The sequence below is a fragment of the Mobula birostris genome, chromosome 7 (genome assembly GCF_030028105.1).
Source record: "Mobula birostris isolate sMobBir1 chromosome 7, sMobBir1.hap1, whole genome shotgun sequence".
Taxonomy (NCBI): domain Eukaryota; kingdom Metazoa; phylum Chordata; class Chondrichthyes; order Myliobatiformes; family Myliobatidae; genus Mobula; species Mobula birostris.
The window spans coordinates 46,747,352-46,770,870 of NC_092376.1; the positions used below are offsets into that span (position 1 = coordinate 46,747,352).

Below are 23,519 nucleotides of genomic sequence, written 5' to 3' on the forward strand. Positions count from 1 at the left end.
TAGGCATAGCATCATGGCCAAAGGCCAGTTCCTGTGCTGGTTTGTTCTGTGTTCTATGTTAGATTGGATATACATACTTCATACTTTATTGTCGCCAGACAATTGGTGCTAGAACGTACAATCATCACAGCGATATTTGATTCTGCGCTTCACACTCCCTGGATTACAAATATTAAATATTAAAGATATTAAAAATAGTTAAAATTAGTAAATATTAAAAATTTAAATTATAAATCATAAATAGAAAACAGAAAAATGGGAAGTAAGGTAGTGCAAAAAAACTGAGAGGCAGGTCCGGATATTTGGAGGATACGGCCCAGATCTGGGTCAGGATCCATTCAGCAGTCTTATCACAGTTGGAAGAAGCTGTTCCCAAATCTGGCCATATGAGTCTTCAAGCTCCTGAACCTTCTCCCAGAGGGAGGAGGGGTGAAAAGTGTGTTGGCTGGGTGGGTCATGTCGTTGATTATCTTGGCAGCACTGCTCCGACAGCGTGCGGTGCAAAGTGAGTCCACGGACAGAAGATTGGTTTGTGTGATGTGCTGTGCCGTGTTCACCATCTTCTGCAGCTTCTTTCGGTCTTAGACAGGACAACTTCCATACCAGGTTGTGATGCACCCTAGAAGAATGCTTCCTACGGTGCATCTATAAAAATCTACAGTGGATTCTCGTTAATTAGGGCAGCCACTAATTTGGGACATCTCTTAAAGAACAAAAATTAATCAAGAAAATAGCCCAGATCCCTTCATTTACTTGGGACTGGAGCATCAGTTTTGAATTAAATTGACTTTATACTATACATGCTTCATATACATGAGTAAAAATCTTTACATTATGTCTCCGTCTAAATGTGTGATTTACAGTAATCTATAATAAATAGTATGTACAACAGGACAGTCAATATAACATAGAAATACAATTGTATCAGCATGAAGTAATCATTCTGATGGCCTGGTGTACTTGTGTGGCTGTTAACCACTACACAGTGCTTAGAGTGAGCCAGTTTGTAAATGGTATCAGTTGTGTGTGCTTGTGTTATGTTATCCATTTGAACTGATGGATGCCGATTCAAAAAGCAGGAATTTATTGTTGGATTACAACAATACTTCATACAGGTAGGCATTAAAAGCAGTGTATTATCTGTACTTGGTGTCTGCACTGATTTTGTTCATTTACAATCAATCAGAAGAACACAGCCTACACTGGATGAATTACTCCATCGATAACTATTAGGAGCTAAAACAGTTCAAAGAACGGTAGTAGTGTTCTAATTTGTTCTATATTTCATTTAAATACATAATCCTTTACTCAGTTAAACATTAGTTTATCTTTTTTTTAATACCTTTTTTAACTATTTCCATGAAATTTCAGCTAATTGGAGCAGCTTCTTAATTGGGCCAAAATATACTGATCCCGATTTGTCCCAATTAACCAGAATACTTTACTCTTTACCCAGAGAGTGGCGACTATTCTAAATACACTCGCTGAGAAAGTGGTGGAAGCAGATTGACTGACGACATTTAATAAGTGCCTAGACAAGATCTTCAAAGTTCAAATTAAGTATTATTAAAGTCATACATGTCACCATATACAACCCTGAGATTCATTTTCTTGTGGGCATTTTCAGTAAATCCAAGAACCTTAATAGAATTAAAGGAAGACTGCACCAACAGGGCGGACAAACAACCAATGTGCAAAAGGCAACAAACTGCAATACAAAATAAATAAATAAGCAATAAATATCAAGAACATGAGATGAACCGTCCGTGAAAGTGAATCCATAGGTTGTGGGAACAGTTCAGTGATGGGGTGAGTGGTGTTATCCCTATGGTTCAAGAGCCTGATGGTTGAGAGGTAATGACTATTCCTGAGCCTGATAGTGTGAGATGTGAGGCTCCTGCACCACCTTCCTGATGGCAGCAGCGAAGAGAGAACATGATGTGGGTAGTGGGGGCCCCTGTTGATGGATGCTGCCTTCCTGCAACAGCACTCCATGTTGATGTGCTCAGTGGAGGGGAAGGCTTTACCCGTGATGGACTGACCCATATCCACTACTTTTTGTAGGGTTTCCTTTCAAGGACATTGGTTCCATACCAGGCTGTGATGCAGCCAGTCAAATATACTTTCCAGCACTCACTTATACAAGTTTGTCAAAGTATTAGATGTCATGCCAATTCTTTGCAAGCTTCTAAGGAAGTAGAGGAGCTACCATGCTTTCTTCATAATTGCACTTGCGTGCTGGGCCCAGGACAGGTCCTCTGAAATGATAACACCGAGCAATTTAAAGTTACTGACCCTCTCCACCTTTGATCCCCCCGATGAGTACTGGCTTGTGGACCTCTAATTTCCTTGTCCTGAAGCCAATAATGAGCTCTTTGGTCTTACCAACATTGAGTGGGAGTTTGTTGTTGTGGCACCACTCAGCCAGATTTTCAATCTCCCTCCTATATGCTGATTTGTGAACACCATTGATTCAGCCAATGCCAAGAACTAGAAGGCAAGGGGCCAGATGCTAAAAGATAGGAATCACATGGATAGTAACCACTGGTTTCCATACATATTAGATTTACTCTTCAAAGAAAAGTGGAGGGCTATGTGAGAGGGAAGCATTAGATTGATTTTAGTCTAGGTTATAAGGTGGGCCAACATCAAGGGCCAAAAGACCTGTACTGTTCGATGTTCTGTGTTCTTTCTCATGCATATCAGCTGAGAACAACAGATAATAACTTAAAGTTTGGATATAATTAATTATTCACATGAGTGTTTACTAGTCCCTAAACTGAAGGGCTCTATGATAAAAGAATGCTCTTAACTGCCTTGCTGGCTAAGAACAAACCTGTATGTTGTAATTAGTCACATATCACATTAGTAGCCACAGTCAACCTGAGCCATGAATTGGTTTGAAAAAAATTGTTGATGACTATCAAAACCACACCCCTGCTTTTGTTTGTTATCAAAGCTTTAAAGGACTTTGAATATTTGGACATGCAAGTGTGTACAAATGATTAAAATGATTGAAAATAATTCATTGATCTATATTAATAGATTAAGCAATTCAATTATTAATGCAAATAAAATTAAAACAGTAATAGCCTTTTACCAATCCAATTCCCTGGCAGTGTTGCCAGGACTAATGTTTGTAGATTCATTGAGCAGATTCCCCAGCATAAATGGGGAATCCAGAAAAGTGAAACTTAGAGCATCTGCTAGCAAATCCCCATACTATATAAATAGAAATATTTTAAATAAAATTCTTACAGACCACCTTTATAAACTCTGAGCTCTTGCCACCAATTTCATTGTTGTTCACAATTTTCTGTAGTTAAACCAGATGCTGTCACTCACTGTATTCTCTTCAGTCTTTTATTTCCAACATCATTGTATTTCTTATAATGTCTGATTATTTCTTCTTTTGTAACATTGACAACTCCAACAGAGCTTTTGCTGGAACCTTCATTCATCACCGTAGCATCCCCAGACTTGACTGGCAGTGCCTGACTGCTGAAACCCTACTCTCTAATAGATATCACCCTGTTAGGGTGGAAAGAATAGTAAATAACTAATCACAATTTTATTACTATTAGGTAGTTTTTTTGCTTTATGTGAGAAAGAAAAGTCATTAAAACTTTAGGGATCATCCTGGATATTTCAATTCAGGTGCATTGTCTAACAGATGTACAGAAACATTAGCCAACCAATGACCTGAAAGGAACATGTTCCTCTTCTGCATCTCAGCTTAATTTCTTTGAATGCTTTGTTTAGCTATTTTGAACTGATCTCGTTCAATGCTGTATTGTGAGAAATGCAAAATAAGGACATCATTAGTGACAAAATGGTAGTGTTTGTTGGAAAAATGTAACAAGCATTTAAGAGAGAAGCAGTGATCATGGGCAGTATATCTGGATGAATAGACCCAATATAATTTTTTTAGGATAATGTTTAATCTTAAAAAAATTTTGAATTGGCTACAAAGGATGCATTGTCCTGAATCTAGTATGATGATGAGATATAAGTAGAAATCTATTAAATATTGCATGTATTTCTTGACGGAAGTTATTATTCAAATTTAAACACACAGAAATACATGCAGTATTTAATAGGGGCGACATGGTAACATAGCAGTTAGCGTAGCGCTTTTACAGCACCAGCGACCTGGGTTCAATTCCACCAGTGTCTGAAAGGAGTTTGTACATACTCCCTATGACAGTGCGGGTTGCCACAGGTTCCTCCAGCATTCTAAAGATGTGCAGGTTAGTGGGTGATTTGGTCACTTAGGTGTAAATGGGCACTGCAGGCTAGTTGGTCTAGGAGGATCTATTACCATGCAGTATTTCTAAACAACTAACTTTTATTTTCTTTCCAGCCATCAGGTATTGTGATCGTTGCCAAGTAATTAAACCTGACCGATGTCATCATTGTTCTGCCTGTGACATGTAAGTTGATTGTCCATTTGAAAGTTCAGAGGCTTTAGTATTCAGAAGAAACTTTTGGAATTTGTCGCCTATCATCCTACACACTGAGGCAATGTTGCACAGTCCCTCTAATGCTGATCAAGCTGTGCTGCATTTATTTCCAACATTTTGAAATAGATGGAGTGTTGAAATGTAGATTCATCTATCTTATTTTCCAAGGTTAAATTCTTAATTTTGAACAAAAGGGATACACAAACTGGGGAAGAAACCTTTAAGTTTATATAGTACTTAAAATAATTCCATTGATCTTGCAGATTTGAGTGAACATAGTTGTACTGATTCACTTTATTAAACAGATTAGGAAAAAATAGAATAGATTAATCAACAGATAATAATTAATTTGGACATCCACTTTCATTGGACTGTATACTGTATTCAACTAATGCATAAAATTCTTGATTATGGTTGTAAAATGAAAAGGCCAGAGATGGGACTGTTTGTATATTAATGATTGAGACAGTTACTATTTTACATTTGTTGGTTATGCTTAAACTAATATTCTTGTAAAGAAGATCAGATGTACAATATCTAAATATTTATATCTTCTTTCCAAGTATTCCCCTGACAAATTTAATAGAAGCATTCATGTATTTTTCATAAAATTTGGTGAAATGCCCCATAGTTTCTAATTGGAAAGTTTCAAAACATTTCAGCTTGTTTTTTTTTAGTTTTAAATTGTGGCCCATGTTTCCCTTTTAAATTTGTGTTCATCTATTAAATAATAATAAACTAAAGAAATATTTGGTAATTATCACAGCTCATTTCTGTTGTCAAACATTGCTCAGACAAGCTGAGTTATATCTTTATGTACCTAAAAGGAATAGAATCAAGGGGTTGATTCTGGCAGTGACTTGATCATCTCAAATTCATTCTGCTGGAAAGTAAATCCTTTGCTTCATAAGTGTGGACAACCCTGACCACCATAATATCTACCTCTGATGTGCATTTCTAAAGGCACAAAGTTGCATTACCTCTTGGACGTATGTGAAGCTTACCTCGATCAGTTATCCACTATTTCAGGGAGAAATATCTTAGAATTGCTCATACCAAGAGAAAAGGTCATTACAGCACTTTAAGTTATCTTGTAGCAAAGTTGACACTGTTATGACTTGGCCATTAATGTATCTTTTATGTGTGTTTATGCACAAAGCCCAACAATTCTATCCCTGCTACATTGACTGAAAGTGATCAGCTACCCTTGGTTCTACTTTCTCAATGCTGTTATTCACAGAACATCTTTAAACTCTAAATCTTGTGTATGACTGATTTGTCATTCACCTGTTCATTGCATGGAATATTTGTCAAATAGCTGCTGTTTGGCAGACTGGATAGCAGTTACAAGTAACGTACAGCTAATACTAGAAATTTGAATAAAAGTTAGAAACATCAAGCAATTTACATCCATAACTGCAACAAACAAGTTAACAGTGTATCAACACTCGCAAAATGCTGGAGGAATATAGCAAGTCATGCAGCATTTATGGAAATGAATAAACAGTCAACATTTCGAGCCAAGGCGCTTCATTAGGACTGGAAATGAAGAGGGAAGATGCCAGTATAGAAAGGTGGGTGGAGGGGAAGGAGTTCAAGCTAGAAGGTGATAGGTGAAGCCAGGTGGGTGAGGGAGGGTGGATGAAGAAAGAAGCTGAGAGGTGGTAGGTGGAAAAGGTAAAGGGCTGGAGAAGAAGGAGTCTGATAGGAGAGGAGAGTGGACCATGAGAAAAAGGGAAGAAGGAGGGGCACTGGGGCAGGTGTTTGGTAGGTGAGTAAAAGGTACAAGAAGAGGGCCTGAGTGGGGAATTTAAGAAAGGGGAGGGGGGCAATTACTGGAAGTTAGAGAAATTGATGTTCATGCCATCAGGTTGAAGGCTACCAGGACAGAATATAAGGTGTTGCTCCTCCAGTCTGAGAGTGGCTTCATCATAGCAGAAGAGGAGGCCATGGACTGACATGTCAGAATGGGAACGGGGATTGAAATTGAAATGGTTGGCTACCGGGAAATCCTGCTTTTTATAGATGGAACGGAGGTGCTCAACAATGCGGTCCTCCAATCTATGTCAGGTCTCACGAATGTAGAGAAGGCCACATTGGGAGCACCGGATGCAATAGATAGCCCCCAACAGATTTGCAGGTGAAGTGTTGCCTCGCCTGGAAGGACTATTTTGGGCCCTGTATGCAGGTAAGGAAGGAGGTGAATGGGCAGGTGTAGCATTTCTGCTGCTTGCAGGCATAAACGCCAGGAGGGAGCTTGGTGGAGAGGAGAAAATGGACAAAGGAATCAGGGAGGGATTGATTCCAGCAAAGAGTCGGGGAGGAACAAGTAAAGAAGTGCTTGGTCTTAGGGTCCCATTGAAGAAGGCTTAAGTTGCAGACAATGATGTCTTGGATGCAGACACTCATGGAGTAGTAGGTGAGGACAAGAGGAACTCTATCCATATTAAGGCAGTGGGGGGATTGGATGAATGCAAATTTCCAGGAAATGAAGGAGATGTGGGTGAGGACAACATCAATAGTGGAGGCAGGGAAATTCTGTTCTTTGAAGGAGAAGACCTTTAATGTCCTGGAAAGGAATGCCTCATTCTGGGAACAGATGTGGCAGTGCTGAAAGAACTGACCAAAGGGAATGGGGTGTTTACAGGAGACGGTGGGAAGAGGTATAGTCATAGGCTTCAGTAGGTTTATAGACAGTTTGTTCCCAGAGATGGAAACAGATGTCAGAAATGGAGCAAGTGAATTTAAGGGCATGTGAAGTTGGAGACAAAGTTGATGAAATTGATGACCTCAGCATGGATGTATGAAGCAGTACCAATGTAGCATAGAAAGAGTTGGGGAACATTATCAGGGAAGGCATGGAACATGGACTGTTCCATGTAGCCACTGAAAAGGCAGGCATAGCTGGGGCCCACGCAGGTGCCCGTGGCTACACATTGAGTTTGGAGAAAGTGCATCAAAATAGGATAAAAGTTACAGATCAATCGCATTTAAAAGGAAAGGGTGAGGGAGGGAACTGTTTTTCTTCAGCTCCTAATTCTACTTGGTATGTTACTTTTTACATGCTTTTCATATGCAGTTTTGATCTTCATTTCCTAAATGGCCATAGTTCACTGCCTGTCAGTTACTTTGATCCACTTTGGAAGTAAATACATATCCAAATTCTCTTTGTTTTGCCATTTTGTTACTCAAAACTATTACAAAGGAAGTATTGGTGAAAATAAGGATAAAACATGAAAGATAAGTATTCTGCATTGTATCTGAATTTATCACATTTAAATCCTAAACTGCCACATGCTGACAGACACTGCTTATTGATTGCTTGTGATCTGGATCATCAGCTTAGGAATTAGTCTATTTTTAGAAAGTTATCTGAATTTGTCCCATATTAACTTATTTGAAGATCGAAATACTGAAAGCTCAAAATCTTCATTTGTTGCAATGGTAAACAGCCAACATAAACGTTGTTAAAATTTGTAGAAAATGAAGTTATGAAATAAAAATATCACAATGTCACGCAAACTAATTCAAATGCTGTACACTATTTAGTCACAAAAAACATATTTAAATCATTCTTGGTGCAGCATCTTGGCCCAAAACACAAACCATCACTGTGCTCCATCTTCCAGCACTTGCAGTATCTTGAATCTTGGATAAAACTATTATTTTGTTCAATTAAAGAATAAGAAATGTTGATTTTATTCTTTTTCCTAATTTTTATCCTAATTATTTTATTTTTGTTCTAATATAGGTGTGTATTAAAAATGGATCATCATTGTCCTTGGTATGTTATACCAAACCGTAAATATTTTAATTATAAAGTAACAGAACAATGTAATTGTAGTATTATTTAACTCTGCAGCTTCATTTCAATGTTAAATGCTGAATGTTTTCAAATTTTAAAATAATTTATGGTTTCTTGGAAACAGGTAAATACGGTTTCTCACTTTTTGTAGGTACAGTCATAAGCTGGTGCTTTTGGAACAGAAATTGCTGAGTCAGTTGAAAAGCTTACATTTTTATGATGGAAATGTAACTTTGTAACTTTTCTGAAATAGACTTGAGATGCTATTTATTTTTTTAAAAAGTGCAAAATTCAGTAGAGAAGAAGTCTCATTCTATATCATGGGACACGGACGAGTTGAGTGAACTTTTTTTTAAGTTGTGCAGGGGCAGAATTATGCCCAAAGAGTCTCAGTAGCTCTGGGAAATAAATGGCTACTGTGGAGTGGTAGTCCTAAGGGGGAGACTGTAACCTGTCTTTCTGACATCAGCTCCAGAGTTCATTGATTCATTTTGCAGTAATGATGCTAACAGCAAGGATTCCCAATCATCAAAGATAATTTGATTTGGTAGACTAAAAACACAAATGGGGTACAGATGATCTCATTAGACCAAGCATCTTACTAATTTACATGTGGCATTGGATAATGTAACATTTTGAAAAGAGTTGGTATGTAGACATCTATCACCTAATAATGCTTATTTTTATTTCTCCTCAGGGTGAATAATTGTGTGGGATTTTCGAACTACAAATTTTTTATGCTATTTTTAGCATATTCTCTGTTATATTGTTTATTCATTGCAGCAACAGTACTACAATATTTCATCAAGTTTTGGACAGTAAGTTCAATTTTATCATTGCATCTTTTCTGTTTAAAGAAGAACGTGTTCAAATTTCATTTTGAAGTTTTTTCTCCTTTGTTTAAAAGTATCTAAAATGCATTAAAACCTTGATTTAAAAAAAACTGTAGGTCATGGGCCACAGAGGATTCTGCTGAGGTATGTTGCAACAGGCATCACAATCTCAAAATAAGAAATTGACCATTCAGAACTAACAAAGAAAATTTCTCCACCCAGAAGAAATTACCCTCACCCAGAGGGTCACAAATCTTTGGAATTGTTTACCCAGGAGAAACGTGGAGTCACAGTTTGGTCAATGCTGAGTTTGAAAGATTTTTGACTATTAAAAGAATCATGAGATATCGCTTTATCAAAAATTACTCTGTTTGAATTGTACTGCAGTCTCAATATGAAATCTGTGAAATTGCATTTAATATGCAAGGTATTAATCTAAAATATCTTAGGTACTTTAGTATTCAAGATGGTGCTGACTGAAATATATTTCATATTTTGTACACAGTACTTGTGACATGCACTTCAAGCTCTAGTTTAGAATAAATTTATATCTGTTCTAACAGCGTACCTGATTTCAAGTCAGTAAGTACGGGTATTATGTTAGTATGATATTTCCTTTTTGGTTTATCTGTCATACTTAAGATGAGCAATTTCTGATAAATTGCAGATGGTTTAGAGCACAGTAAAAGGTCAAAGTTAATTTATTATCAAAGTACATACGTCACCATATACAACCGTGAGTTTCATTTTTTGTGGGCATACTTAATAAATCCATAATAGAATCAATGAAAGAATGCACCAATTTAGGCATTTAACCAGTGTGCAAAAGACGACAAATTGTAAAAATACAGAAACAAGGAAATAGTAATAAATAAGCAATAAATGTCAAGAGCGTGAGATGGAGTCCTTGAAAGTGAGTCCATTGGTTGTAGGAACATTTCAATGATGAGGCAAGTGAAGTTATCCCTTTTGGTTCAACAGCCCGATGATTGAGGGGTAACAACTGACCCCTGATGGTGTGGGCCTTGAGGCTTCTGTACCTTCTTCATGAAGGCAGCAAGGAGAAGAGAACATGTCCTGGGCGGTGGGGGTCCCTGTTGATGGATGCTGCTTTTCTGCGACAATATTTCGTACGGATGTACTCAGTGGTGGGGAGGGCTTTTGTTGTGATGCATTGGGTAGTATCTACTACTTTTCAAGGCCATTGATATTTCTGTTTTAGACTGTGATGCAGCCAGTCAATATATTCTCTATTATACATCTACAGAATTTTGTCAAAGTTTTCAATGTCATGCCAAAATTTTACAAACTCCAAAGGAAGTAGAGGCGCTGCTATGCTTTCTTCATAATTACATTTGCATCTGGGCCAAGGACTGGTCCTTCAAAATAATAACACCAAGGAATTTTATGTCGCTGACCCTCCCCAACTCTGAGGCTGTCTAATGGGCTTCTGGTTTCCTCCTCCCAAAGTCGATAATCAGCTCCTTGATCTTGTTGGCATTTAGTAAGAGGTTATTGTTATAACACCACTCAGCCAGATTTTCTATCTTCCTTCTATATGCTAATTCATGTGAATTGAAGTTTAATGACCTGCATTGTGTAAAATCAGACAGGAAGGAAATTTCTTTGTACATATTGCAGTTTTCTGTTTGTCATTTCTCCTGATTCCTTTGAACTTCCTGTGCACTCTTCCAAGTATTTGAAAGGAAATGGTTCCGAGGCTTTATGTAATCCTTATTGTTAAAATTAGTTTGTGTATTAAAAGTGAATGACACCACCTTTGATATCTTCAGCTGTAACACCAAATGCAAATAAAGGGTTGGAGATTCGCAGTGAGCATAAAGTTAGAATCGTTTCCAACCTTTAATATGAAAACTCAAAAGCTTTCAAATTGGTATCTTTGCTATTTGGAAACTCAGGGTAATAGAGTCAAAGAAAATACAGCACAGTCTGAAGCTGCCCAATCAATCTATCTGTCAAAATGCTTTTTAAGCATTGTAACTACACTGACTTTACCACTTCCACTGGCAGGGCTATCCATTTTTTCCTCATAATTCAAGCCCTCTAGATTAGTAACTTCGGCCCAGTTTAATGTCATTCTTTCTATGGCGAGGCAAACAGAACTCTGAGCACAGTCTCAGCAACATCTTGTACTGCTATAACATGTCATCCCAAGTCTTGTACTCAGTGCCCTGAATGATGTAGGCAATAATGCTAAACGTCTACTTCATCACCTTGTCTACCTGCATTACCACTAAGCACTTGCAGCACTAAACCTTTCTGTCCTACAACATTTTCTAGGGCTCTGCCATTTACAGTACTTCCCAAAATGTAACACTTTACACTTGTCTACATTAAATTCCATCTACTGTTCCTTGATCCACTTTCCCACTTGATCATAATTTAGTTGCAATAGTTGATGGCCTTCTTCGCTGTCCACCTAACCACTAATTTTGGTCTCATCCACACATTTACTAGCCATACCAACCGAACTACATTCTCATCCAAATCATAGAAGACTAACAACAGTGGACCAAGCACTAAACTATGGTCACTGGTCCTATGGACACTTAAAGGTCACTTGCTCTGCCTCATTTTGCAATAGGAGATTGAGTTTTACTACCTAAGTATTGCATGACAAAACTTTCCTGGGCACAATTAATAAATTCTTCCCTATCTGAACCCTTGAGATGAGAGCTGATGTGTAAATTAGCTTTAATCATGACCATATTATGATATGAAAATATCAGTTAGCAAATTAGTGATGATAAATTTTCCTGTTTTTTTTACTAAAGGACATGTACTTATTTTAAGTTTAAAGCTTTTCTTGCTTAGGTCTTTGGACAGTTTTTCTTTGTGAAATTTCAATGTTATAGCTTTAAGTCACAAATGTTAGCATTCTAGTTGTATAATAATGAATTTAAGAACTGTATGTGAAATTATCTCCTGAGTATTTCACTGTTGTAAAAAGCATAGCATATCTTGTTCTCCACATCTCAGTCTCTGATGCATGACAGATGAAATAACTTCAAAAGCAGTCTCTATACTTTATTTTCTGTATCAGTTGGGAGATGGTGCCATCTCAACTGGATATTTTAGTCTTGTTAACATTTATTATTCATTTTTCACTATTAACAGCCAGTGAATTATTTTGTTGTGTTTTAATTAAATACCTTAAATTGAAAGATTATAAATGAGATTATCCTTGCCTTGTCCATTTACTATTAAGTGGAAACATCAATTTAAAAATGTATATAAACATAGACATCATTATGGCCATTTGGTACTATCTATAGCTCATCATTTTTGGTGTGAATTGCTCTTTGAGTTTTGTGTCAACCTTACCATTGCTAGTTATCTGTATCTTCATTTCAGTATTGTTTCTGATATAATGTCTTCATGTGTTTGCAATCTCCTAACATCCAAGTTCTGTACTAAATATTTAAAGATATAAAATTCTTTATTGCCTGATGTAATACCATGTGAGGATGTTGAGATTTTCTTATAATTGCTTATAATATAAAATCAGTGATGTTTAATGTTATGCAATGACTAATCTGTTAGCCTTTTTACTATTTAAAATAGTCATTGCATAAGCTGAGTTACCATCATGTGTAATTCAAAAACATCACAAAAAAGTCAGCTTAAGTACCTTTGCAAATTTGAGGATTTGTTAAAGTTATTAACATATATTTATTACTAGAAGGGTAGGTGATTGTGTTTGGATTGATGACCTCAGTATGAATCATCCAGGAACAATAATTTACTGATTAATCTGGGTTAGGCCTCATTCGTGGATTTGCTGTTTGGCAATAATCCTTCTGTGCCAATCTTCCATAGTAACATTAGCTTCAGCATATCATCTATAAACATTTTCAAAAGCAACAATAGAAATGATAACCAAGTCCAGATTTTAATCAAGAATAAGGACATACAGTGTACTCCTATGATGTTCAGTATGGTACATTCGTGTTGTTACTCCTAATCTAACCTTTTCAAGGTTTCTTTTTTTTTTAAATATTTTGTTCAAAGCTACCTTCCTTTAAAACAAGAAGTGAAGAATGTATTTTTCTGTCTAATATATCGAGATCATTCTATCAGGAGGATATGTGCTGTATTCTCTTAATTAAATTGTTATTATGAAAATGCCTGTTGGTGGGAAGATTTTGTTTAATCGTCAATAAACATGCAAAGTTTCCAGGAAACTTCTGTTAAAATTCTTTTATAAGCCTTTCTTCCAGAATTATTTCAGCAGAAAATAAAATGAGGAAAAAAATCAAATATTTAAATATTTTGAATATCCTATTAAAAATAAACTTCTGTAAATATTTTGCTAATTTTCTGGAATAGTCCCCACCTTGTTGATCAGCTCTCCAGAATTGTAAGATGGCTTGAATAATGACTGGTAAATTTTCAGTGAATTGAAACAGAAACTTATTCTAAACAAATAAATGGTCAACTAATTTGAGTAATTCACAACATTGCCATCTAGTTTTCAAAAGCTATAAAATAAAATGTTGTCCTCAGTGGAGGAATGTGGACTTGTAAAATTGAAGGCAGCCGCCATAAAATGTCAAACAATATTTTCAATTAACCCTGAGTCAAATATTTTTTTCCATTTCTTGCATGCAGCTGTTATATTCCATTATATCATGTTTAACTAAATCTGTTCTGAAACAGGTGAACACAGTTCCCAAATGAAACATAGAAACAGAGAAAATCTACAGCACAATACAGGCCCTTCGGCCCACTAAGTTGTGCCGAACATGTCCCTACCTTAGAAATTACTAGGCTTACCCATAGCCCTCTATTTTTCTAAGCTCCATGTACCTATCTAAAAGTCTCTTAAAAGACCCTATCGTATCTGCCTCCACCACTGTGGCTGGCAGCCCATACCACACACTCACCACTCTCTGCATCAAAAACTTACCCTGACATCTCCTCTGTAACTACCCCCCAGCACCTTAAACCTGTGTCCTTTTGTGGCAACCATTTCAGCCCTGGGAAAAAGCCTCTGACTATTAATACGATCAATGCCTCTCATCATCTTGTACATCTCTATCAGGTCACCTCTCATCCTTCGTCGCTCCAAGGAGAAAAGGCCGAGTTCACTCAGCCTATTTTCATAAGGCATGCTCCCCAATCCAGGCAACAACCTTGTGAATCTCCTCTGCACCCTTTCTATGGCTTCTACATCCTTCCTGTAGTGAGGCGACCAGAACTGAGCATAGTACTCCAAATGGGGTCTGACCAGGGTCCTATATAGCTGCAACATTACCTCTCGGCTCCTAAATTCAATTCCACAATTAATGAAGGCCAATACACCGTATGCTTTCTTAACCACAGAATCAATCTGTGCAGCTGCTTTGAGCATCCTTTGGACTCGGACCCCAAGATCCCTCTGATCCTCCACACTGCCAAGAGTCTTACCATTAGTACTATATTCTGCCAACATACTTTACCTACCAAAATGAACCACTTCACACTTATTCAGTTTGATATGGTACCAAGCAATTTAGATGAGTGGGATCCATGTTCTGTGCTGGATCAGCTCTTGAGAATGACAAATATTAACTCCATGTGTTTGGGTAGATTATTGCATGTAGCAAAGGTACATGTGTGGACTTAAAGTAAGGTTATGATGAAACTCTAATGTCATGCTGCATCATTAACTAGACCTACTAACTAATATCGGGTCGCTCGCTTGAACAATGAGTGAGTAAGGTACCAAAAGAATGCTGGTAGTCTCAGAACCAGATACCAACTTGACAGTGCGTACAATAGATTGACATGTCAATTGAGGTTTTGTTTTATGGAACATGTAGCATTCTTAGCTTTGCTCTGAAGAAAAGCTCCAGAGGTCTGCTTTTGACTATGACAGCTCTTCAGCTGATCACATCAATCCAACTTTGTTCCAAAGTATCTTATTTATCTTGACTAATGTTTCCTTCATTATTTCCAAAAAGGCTATAACATGTATTCTGCAGTCCTCATTATCATCGGTGCATGACTTCAGCTTATTTGCCATGTGTTCCTATAGCATTGTGCATCAGATATTAGTCCTCAGTCATGTAGCAGCAGAAATTGTGAGTGTCACCTGTTTGATTTATGCTTTTTAAAATATTTAGTAATACAGTCTATTTTGAGTATGCCACACCAACTCCTCCCTGTTTGGCAGTGTAATCTTATTGTATTTATTGTAACGTCAGTAATCAGTTGTCAGGTTTCACAAGTTAATTGATAAACAAATGGTATATCTAAATCTCTCCTCATTTTTGGTAATGAATTATTACATTATAGTGGTGTAGCATATCTACTAATGTCTTCTGTGTCTTTTTCTGTATATCACACCAACACATTCTTGTCAATTTTATTTGATAGTCAAAATATTTACTTTTTGAATGTGGCATTGAAGTTTATTTCAAATTCAATATAAGTAGAAAAAGGCATAACTAAATCTGCACGCACTATTTAAAATAAATTAGATACATTTATGCTACAAATACTAATTCATGTTTTCAGAAATAGTTGTATTGCTTCAGGTCGCCAGAGACATTCTCTAAATATTGATGATCAAGTTGCAAAAGTAAATGACAATATTATCAACACTGCAGATGTCAGGGTGACAGAGACTAGTAAGATATGAAGGCATAAGACAGATAAAATTTAATATAGTTTTGGAAGGAAAAATTATGAGAGGAAGGATAATTTCCCAAGTTGCAAAACATTCACAAATGTCTGAAGTCCTAAAACTTAAGTTTTTTAATTATTGTGGATCCATGGTTATATAAACAAAGGTACAGAGCAAAAATATAAATGTAGTTATCATTAAACCTTTTATAAGTTGCTATCCATTCCTAGGCATCACAATTCAGAAAAGAGTTCAAGGCCATGGAGAGGCTGCATAGAAAATTTATTTATTTACAAGTATTTCACTATAATAAAGTCTATTCTATTAATACTCTATTCTTGGTTGGTGCAACTGTAACAAAACCCAGTTTCCCTCGGGATCAATAAAATATGACTATGACTAGACTTTACCATCAATGAAAAGCAAAGCCCTCTTCTCAGAAATGTAACAAAAAACAACCTGCAGCATACCGATTTTTGTTTTTGGTAGGTATTGTTCATCTTAATTTAATTCCATATCAAGCTAGAATCAATCAGTTACAAAGAAAGGAAAAATATGGACACTGTTGTGTTACACCAATGTCAGTTCAAGGCTATACTCTCTAAATGACAAGCATATAGCTGAGAGATGGTTAGCTGTCACTTCAGTGAGAGGTGCAAGTCTTAGGCTGTATCTGCTCTGTCCTAAAGAGTGAAAGCAGAACATTTTGGCGGTATCTTTGGATTATGTTGCCTTTTGACCTTGTCAAAGATTGTATGATTAATGCAATGCAAATCAAGGCATAAGAAAATATCTTCTTAAATTAAAGATGATGTTAGAGAGCTTCACTGATTGAAGTACCACACAAATTCACGTTGAACTGAATAACCTGTATGGGTTTTTCTGTGTTAATTTCTATTTTGACTCCTGGACTGGAAAAGTGGGCATTGGGAATCAGGTTTAACTCGTTGTATTTTCACCTGAGTCAATTCTCTTCAATGTTGACCACATATAGTTAAGTCTGATACAGTATTCCAGTGTTTATTGAGGAATTAAAAGACCATGAGATGTAGCAGCAGAATTAGGCCATTTGGCTAATCCTATTTTCCAGTCAGCTTCACTCGCCAGCCTCCTCCCCGTAACCTTTGATGCTGTGTCCATTCAAGAACCTATCAAGCACTGCTTTAAATACACCCAATGACCTGGCCTCCACAGCTGCCTATAGTAGTAATAAATTCCACAAATTCATGACCTTCTGGCTAAAGAAATTTATCTGCATCTTTGTTTTATCCTGAGTCTGTGCCCTCTTGTTCTAGACTCTCCCATCATGGGAAACATCCTTTCCACATCTACTCTGTCTAGGCCTTTCAACATTTGAAAGATTTCAATGTGATTCCCCTGCCCATCCTTCTAAACTCCAGCAAGTACAGACCCAGAGCTATCAAACGTTCCTAGTATGATAACCCTCCTACACCAACCCCAGTGGAACACCACTAGTCAGTGGCAGCCAACCAGAAAAGGATCCTTTTATTCCCACTTGCTGCATCCTACCAATCAGCCACTGCTCTAACCATAACAATAACTTTCCTGTAATGCTAAAGCAGCCTCAAGTGTGGCACCTTGTCAAAGGCACATCCACTGCATCCCCTTTATCCTATGTGCAATCTCCTCAAATAATTCCAACAGGTTTGCCAGACAAGATTTTACCTTAAGGAGACCATGCTGATTTTATCCCATCTTGTCCTGTGTCACCAAGTACTCCATAACCTCATCCTTAACAATTGACTCCAACATCTTTCCAACCACTGAGGTCAGGCAATGTATTGTCAAGTGTCCTATGCTTCCTAAAGTCACAATTGTTCTTGTGATTCAGGTAGAAATTTAGATCCTGCAGTACCATATTGGAAGTTCTTATAATGTGCTTTATTGAAATCAAACATGTAAAAGCTTGAACTGTTTAAACATCTAATTTTACTGTTTGTGAGCCTCTCAAGATAGAGGTCCTGAAGAGACGATGAATGCAATATTACCTGAAAGTGCAGTTTGAAACACAATTATTTACACGAAGAAAAAATGTACATATAGAAATGTTGATTTGCTGTTTCTGTGGTTATTTCATATTTTTTTCTTGCATATGTAGGAGCAAATGAATCCTACTTCCTAAAACAGGTGACACAGTAGATGGCTCAGTTTTCAGATATGTTTATGTACAAATAGAATGTTGTACACAAACAACTTCATGATTTTCCCATCCCATCCCATCCATGGCTATTTGCATGGCACATGAATCAATTAATTAATCTAGTTTTCATTAAAGTGTGTCTTTATTTGCATATAGCTTTGTCGCAGGAAATCATCAGTGAATTGCCCTAAGGTAAAATACCATTGCATTCCTTATTTGGTGTACTTTGGTATTGAAATGCAGTGTGTTTGGCTTTGATATTACAATTGCAAAAGGTATATTATTTTTCATATACTGTAATTCAGTGTGTATTTTTCATGTTTTAATTAATTATACTGATTCCCCTAAGAATTTCCAGCAAGGAGATATTTGTGTTTCAGCATGTCTTGAAATTTGCACTTGAGCTTTTCCCTTTGCACCTGCACAGGGAAAGATAGAAGCCCAAAATGAATAAGAAATCAGATGTCAGTGCATCTTACTGCCTGCTCCATTGTAACACTCACTATTGAGTTCAGTTGCAGAGCAGTGATATAGTGAAGAGAAGAATCAGATGCACTTCCTCTGTACACCAGGATCATGTGCAGATAGAGAGTGCAGCAGCTTTTTGATTTGTTTCACTTTTTTAATAATATTTTAATCTTAATTAAATGGTTTTATAAATTATTTCTTTAAGGTGACAGTATGTGTGGTATTTTAATTCTCATGAGTGTAATGTTTTCAAAAATACTCTCCAAAAATATACAGTTAAAAGATAAGAAAAGTAAGTTTGCTTTCTGTCATGCCCAAGTAACTGGTTGAATGATGAGCCTTCCTTTCAGTAGATACTTTTGAAGCGTACTTTCATTTTACATTTGAGTTGTATAGCAATTATATGGCCGGTGATGTGCTTATAGGGAGAATTTGATGGATGGGTATGAAAACCTTAGGTGACTGTAATAACATTGGCATTTACTCAGTTCTGCCTTACTCATAAATAGATGCAAGTTTAGGTTTTCTGTGTGTGCTCTGTCAAAAGCACAGGTCCTGGATCTATTAACAGATTCAAAGCAGTTTTATCAGTTTGTTTTGCTGGAACCCATGTGAAGTTCAGACAATGCTACCAGGTCTGTGATAGTTCATGCCAACACAAATTTAAAAAAAAACATTATTGGGTTGCAAGAGCCTCAAGTTCAATAATGTATTATGGGGTTGTTATACTCAAAACAATTGATTTATGGCATAAAATCAGTTATATTACATATTTGTACACAGTGGGATTTTCTTTGTATTCTGGTGATGTCAATCCACATGCAACACCCACTTTGTACTTGTGAAGTTATGGATAGTGTAAGTCATGCACAGGAAAACGCTGATAACATGCTCTCCAAATGTACTTTCTAAAGAGTCTTGCGCTTCCAAATCTTTTGCAAGTCTGGATAAATGCTGAGATGAAGATAGCATTGGATTATTGTCTATTTTGGGTCCTTTACTTGTGCTGCTGCAGGAGAGAGGGAAGAAGACTGTAGCTGGGAAACTGAACCTCGTGTCTTATTAGAGACTTGTTCCTGCTTCCAACTGTCTGAAGAATATTGTATCAAGTTTAAGAAGTTAATGATTTTAAAAAGATGCTGGAAATCGGAAGTAAAAACAGAAAATACAAGAAATACTCAGGAGGTGAAGCATTACTGATGAAGGGTTTTCTGTCTAACACGTTAATTCTTTTTCTCTTTCTATGTATTAAGCCTGACCTGAGTGTTTCGGGCATATTCTGTTTTTCCTTATTGTTTTAAGAGATTTAGCTAACATTCCTAAGGCAGTGATAACTGAGACTGGTCTGTGTCTGGATTGCTCTGCCTGAAATTCTGAACCATTCTTGGCAATGCCAATGAATAAATCCCAGATCTCTCAATTTGTGCTCACTCCTGTCTGTTTGACACCACAGGTATTCTTTACGCAGAAAGGAGTAATAATAAAACTGAGATACAAATTAGAAATAGGACTACACCATCTACCCCTTCAGACTTGCTTGAAGGTCTTGTCTGATCAGACTGTAGTCTCCACTTTGCATTCTGCTTAACTTTTGACAGGACACATGCAATAACCTTTCATCCCCTTGCTTATAGTGTGTCTATCAGTATCTTAAAAATATTCATGATTCTGCTTCCGTTACCCTTCAAAAAACAGAATTCCAAAGGCTTGAAACTCAAAGCATTTTTTTTAAGTAATGTCTCTTGTCTTAAATGCACAGTCCAAGATTCTCCTGTAAGGTAAACATCTTCTCTGTCCTCCCTTTTGAGATCCCTCAGAACCTGGTGTTTCAATCAAGTTTTCTCACATTCTTCTGTAAGCCTAATGCTGTCCAAGCTTTTTTCATACAACAAGTATCCATTCTAGGTAAAAATTTCCCATGTTTATGTTTCCAAAGCATTAATATATATTTTAATAAAGGCCAGCAAGCATTCTGACGTGCAAATTTACCAAGATTGCCGGCTTTCTTAAACTAAGAGTAATATCTGCAGTGCGTGAATCCAGAGCGACTCAAAGCTCTGGAACAGATAGTAAGTAATCCTTATGGTCAATGAAATGCATTGAGCAGAATTGCATGAAATGTTCATCTTGATTGTTCATCCAGACGCTCTGCACTGTCATTATACTTGCTCTGTTGTACCAATTGAACAAAGGCCATCATCATTCCTGTCTTAATTGTGCTGGAGAGCAGAATTAAAACTCCAGCTTTTGGATCAATAACAACCTCTTGGAGAGTGATAATGATGAGATTCTATGTCCAGAAAATTCAGATTACTGTAGTATTTGTGTGCCTTTTATGTTTCTTCTATCAACAATGTCAAAATGTGTGCGCATACAACAAGAAAGAACAGAAGGGGAAGAGGATGAAGTTGGTAAATGCTAACAGAGATCCCTTAGAACTCAGTGATTTACTTTAGAAAACCACTCGTAAGTTTAGGGCTCAAACACAGAAATAGTTCTTGCCTAATTACAGCAAACATCTTCGAGATTTCATCATTTTCCTTTAATGTTCAATAGCATTGCTATTAAACATTTTCCAACAGAGACAATCTTGAGATTACAACTAATGAGAAAATTAGCAAAACCAAGCAAATTGTTTCTGTGAATGGAAAAACAAATTAAAGGCTGCATATGCATCAGTGAGGAACTAGACTCCTTATTTAGCTTCACAACAACAGGAATTCTACAGATGCTGGAAATTCAAGCAACACACATCAAAGTTGCCGGTGAACGCAGCAGGCCAGGCAGCATCTCTAGGAAGAGGTACAGTCAACGTTTGAGGCCGAGACCCTTTGTCAGGACTAACTGAAGGAAGAGTTAGTAAGAGATTTGAAAGTGGGAGGGGGAGGGGGAGGGGGAGATCCAAAATGATAGGGGAAGACAGGAGGGGGAGGGATGGAGCCAAGAGCTGGACAGGTGATTGGCAAAGGGGATATGAGAGGATCATGGGACAGGAGGTCCGGGGAGAAAGACAAGGGGGGGGGGAACCAGAGGATGGGCAAGGGGTATAGTCAGAGGGACAGAGGGAGAAAAAAGAGAGTGAGAGAAAGAATGTGTGTATAAAAATAAATAACGGATGGGCTACAAGGGGGAGGTGGGGCATTAGCGGAAGTTAGAGAAGTCGATGTTCCTTATTTAGCTTGCTGAACAGATTGAGGATGTGCACCCAACAGCCATCAAGTGTGATGGAGTTAGAGTCCAGGGAATAAGGAGGCATCAAACATAGTATCCTGTGGCATTGCTCCCCTGTATGTCCTAATTGATAGCAGGTTGGCTGCCAAGGACTAAGTTTTGATACCCCTGGTAGAGATATTTAAATCTATCGAGTATTTTAAAAAATACTTCTAAAAAAAATATTGAAAAGTATTAAAACATTAACAATCATCTAATGGGATTGCCATAATGCATCTTGAGTATGTGTGGAATAACATAAGAAGTGAATCTTGCTTCAACTATTGCTGATCTACTGTTGGATTTAATAGAGCAGATAGGATCTGCTAGCTTCTGATCTTCAGCGCAATCAGAACACTGTTTGACTGCACATGTGTGGAAGTTGAAGACATTCTGAGCTCCAGATGGCTGATGACCTACCACTATCCATCAGCCAGCATTATCAAAATATTACCACTTCTATTAAAGCAGTCCTGAAAATTCAACAATATGCCAAATCCATCACTTGTCACTGGTTGTTATGCAGCTAATTCTGTGACATTCTGTTTACTGCAAATGAGAAAGACTGGGACATGATAAAGTTTACTCTCCAGTCAGCTGCTGCAATCTGCCTCTGTGAGCTATCTTCTCTTGCAGTAGAAGAAAGAGTGTTAGGAAATGTGTGGCAATGTAATGGATGATGTGCCTGTCTGAGTGCTATGGGATTGTTTGTGTTGGCAGCTGCAAATTTGTTGCTGGTTCAGTTTAAACATGTGAAGTTATTAAATTTCTTGTCTCTTGGAACTTGAGTCCTTTACTTTCTTGAGGATAGTGATATGTGTCCCTCATTTCTGCACCTGGAGTCTTCCTTCAGCCATAATGTGGATGACCCACTTCCTTACAGATGTGCATTCTCTTGTGTCTGTTACTGCTGCTGTTACTACTATGGCATGTTACTACTGTAGGCATGACATCTAATCACACTGGTCAGTTTTGGTGGATGGGCAGAACTCTAGAGATTACTTCCTGTTACCACATTTTGAAGATTTTTTTTAAAGTTGCATTTGCTGTGTACCCAGGTATGTGCGTGAGCTGTATGCATGAGGCAGTAGAAAAGATTTTTCACAGATGCTGTACCTAAAGTATAGCTGTGAGGATAGCACACTAAATTTGGACCGTATTTTAGAGTGGAGGATGCTTCTTTGTGGAATAGGAGTTGCATAGGTCAAGAACAGTTCATGCAGAGGTCCTACAAATTTAATTGCAGGGCTCCTTCAAGTGCATTTACTAACCACAAGCAATCTGATTCGCAGGTTAGAGGTCTTTTGGTTTCCAAAAGATTAAGGTTATGGGAGGAGTGGATTTGATCATGGAATCTGGATCAGGGAATTCATCAAATCGGGAAATTCCATTCACAGATTTGAAAGCAAAGAGCAAATACTGGCCAGAAGAGTTGGCGGTGGGTGAAGGGATGTTGGGAAAGAGCAAGAGATAGTGGTCAGGAGGATCCCCTGTGGGAATCAGGCTGATTGTAATAGTGGAAGAAATTTATTGCCTACCTTGGAGCTGGAAGGAACTCTACTGTCCTTTCTACCCTGTAAAGTAGTATTGTAAACGTCATGGTGATCGGGTGGATTCTGAACTTCCCATTTGAATGTCAGGTTAAACTAAAGGTTGGCAGGGTTGCTTTAATATTTGATGCAACCTTAGAAGATTGTCATTTTCTAGGAGAAAGCTACAGTTAACTTAAGTCTTTGGAAAACCAGTTAATGATTCAGGCATTTGTTAACAAATTATGTATTTCTGAAGACTTGAAAATATCAATAACATTTTGCTTTTAAATAAATATAGAAAAGTTAGATTTAACAATGCAAGTAGAGCATTGAAAGAAAACTGTTAGAAAATTACTACATTAGGTTACTGTCAGTTATGCTTATAATTATTACTGTGTAGCTGAAGTTATTTTTGC

General features: G+C 37.3%; 1 protein-coding gene across 6 annotated transcripts in view; it reads left to right on the plus strand.

Moving 5' to 3' along the window:
- The window catches only part of LOC140200163 (palmitoyltransferase ZDHHC20-B-like), a 78,766-nt gene that overhangs the window by 35,088 nt on the left and 20,159 nt on the right, over positions 1 to 23,519 (plus strand). For all 6 annotated transcript variants that reach the window (XM_072263060.1, XM_072263064.1, XM_072263062.1 and 3 more), the window contains exons 5-7: positions 4,364 to 4,433; positions 8,215 to 8,247; positions 8,966 to 9,086. In XM_072263060.1, the coding sequence (XP_072119161.1) occupies positions 4,364 to 4,433; positions 8,215 to 8,247; positions 8,966 to 9,086 (224 nt within the window). The remainder of the gene's footprint in view (positions 1 to 4,363; positions 4,434 to 8,214; positions 8,248 to 8,965; positions 9,087 to 23,519) is intronic.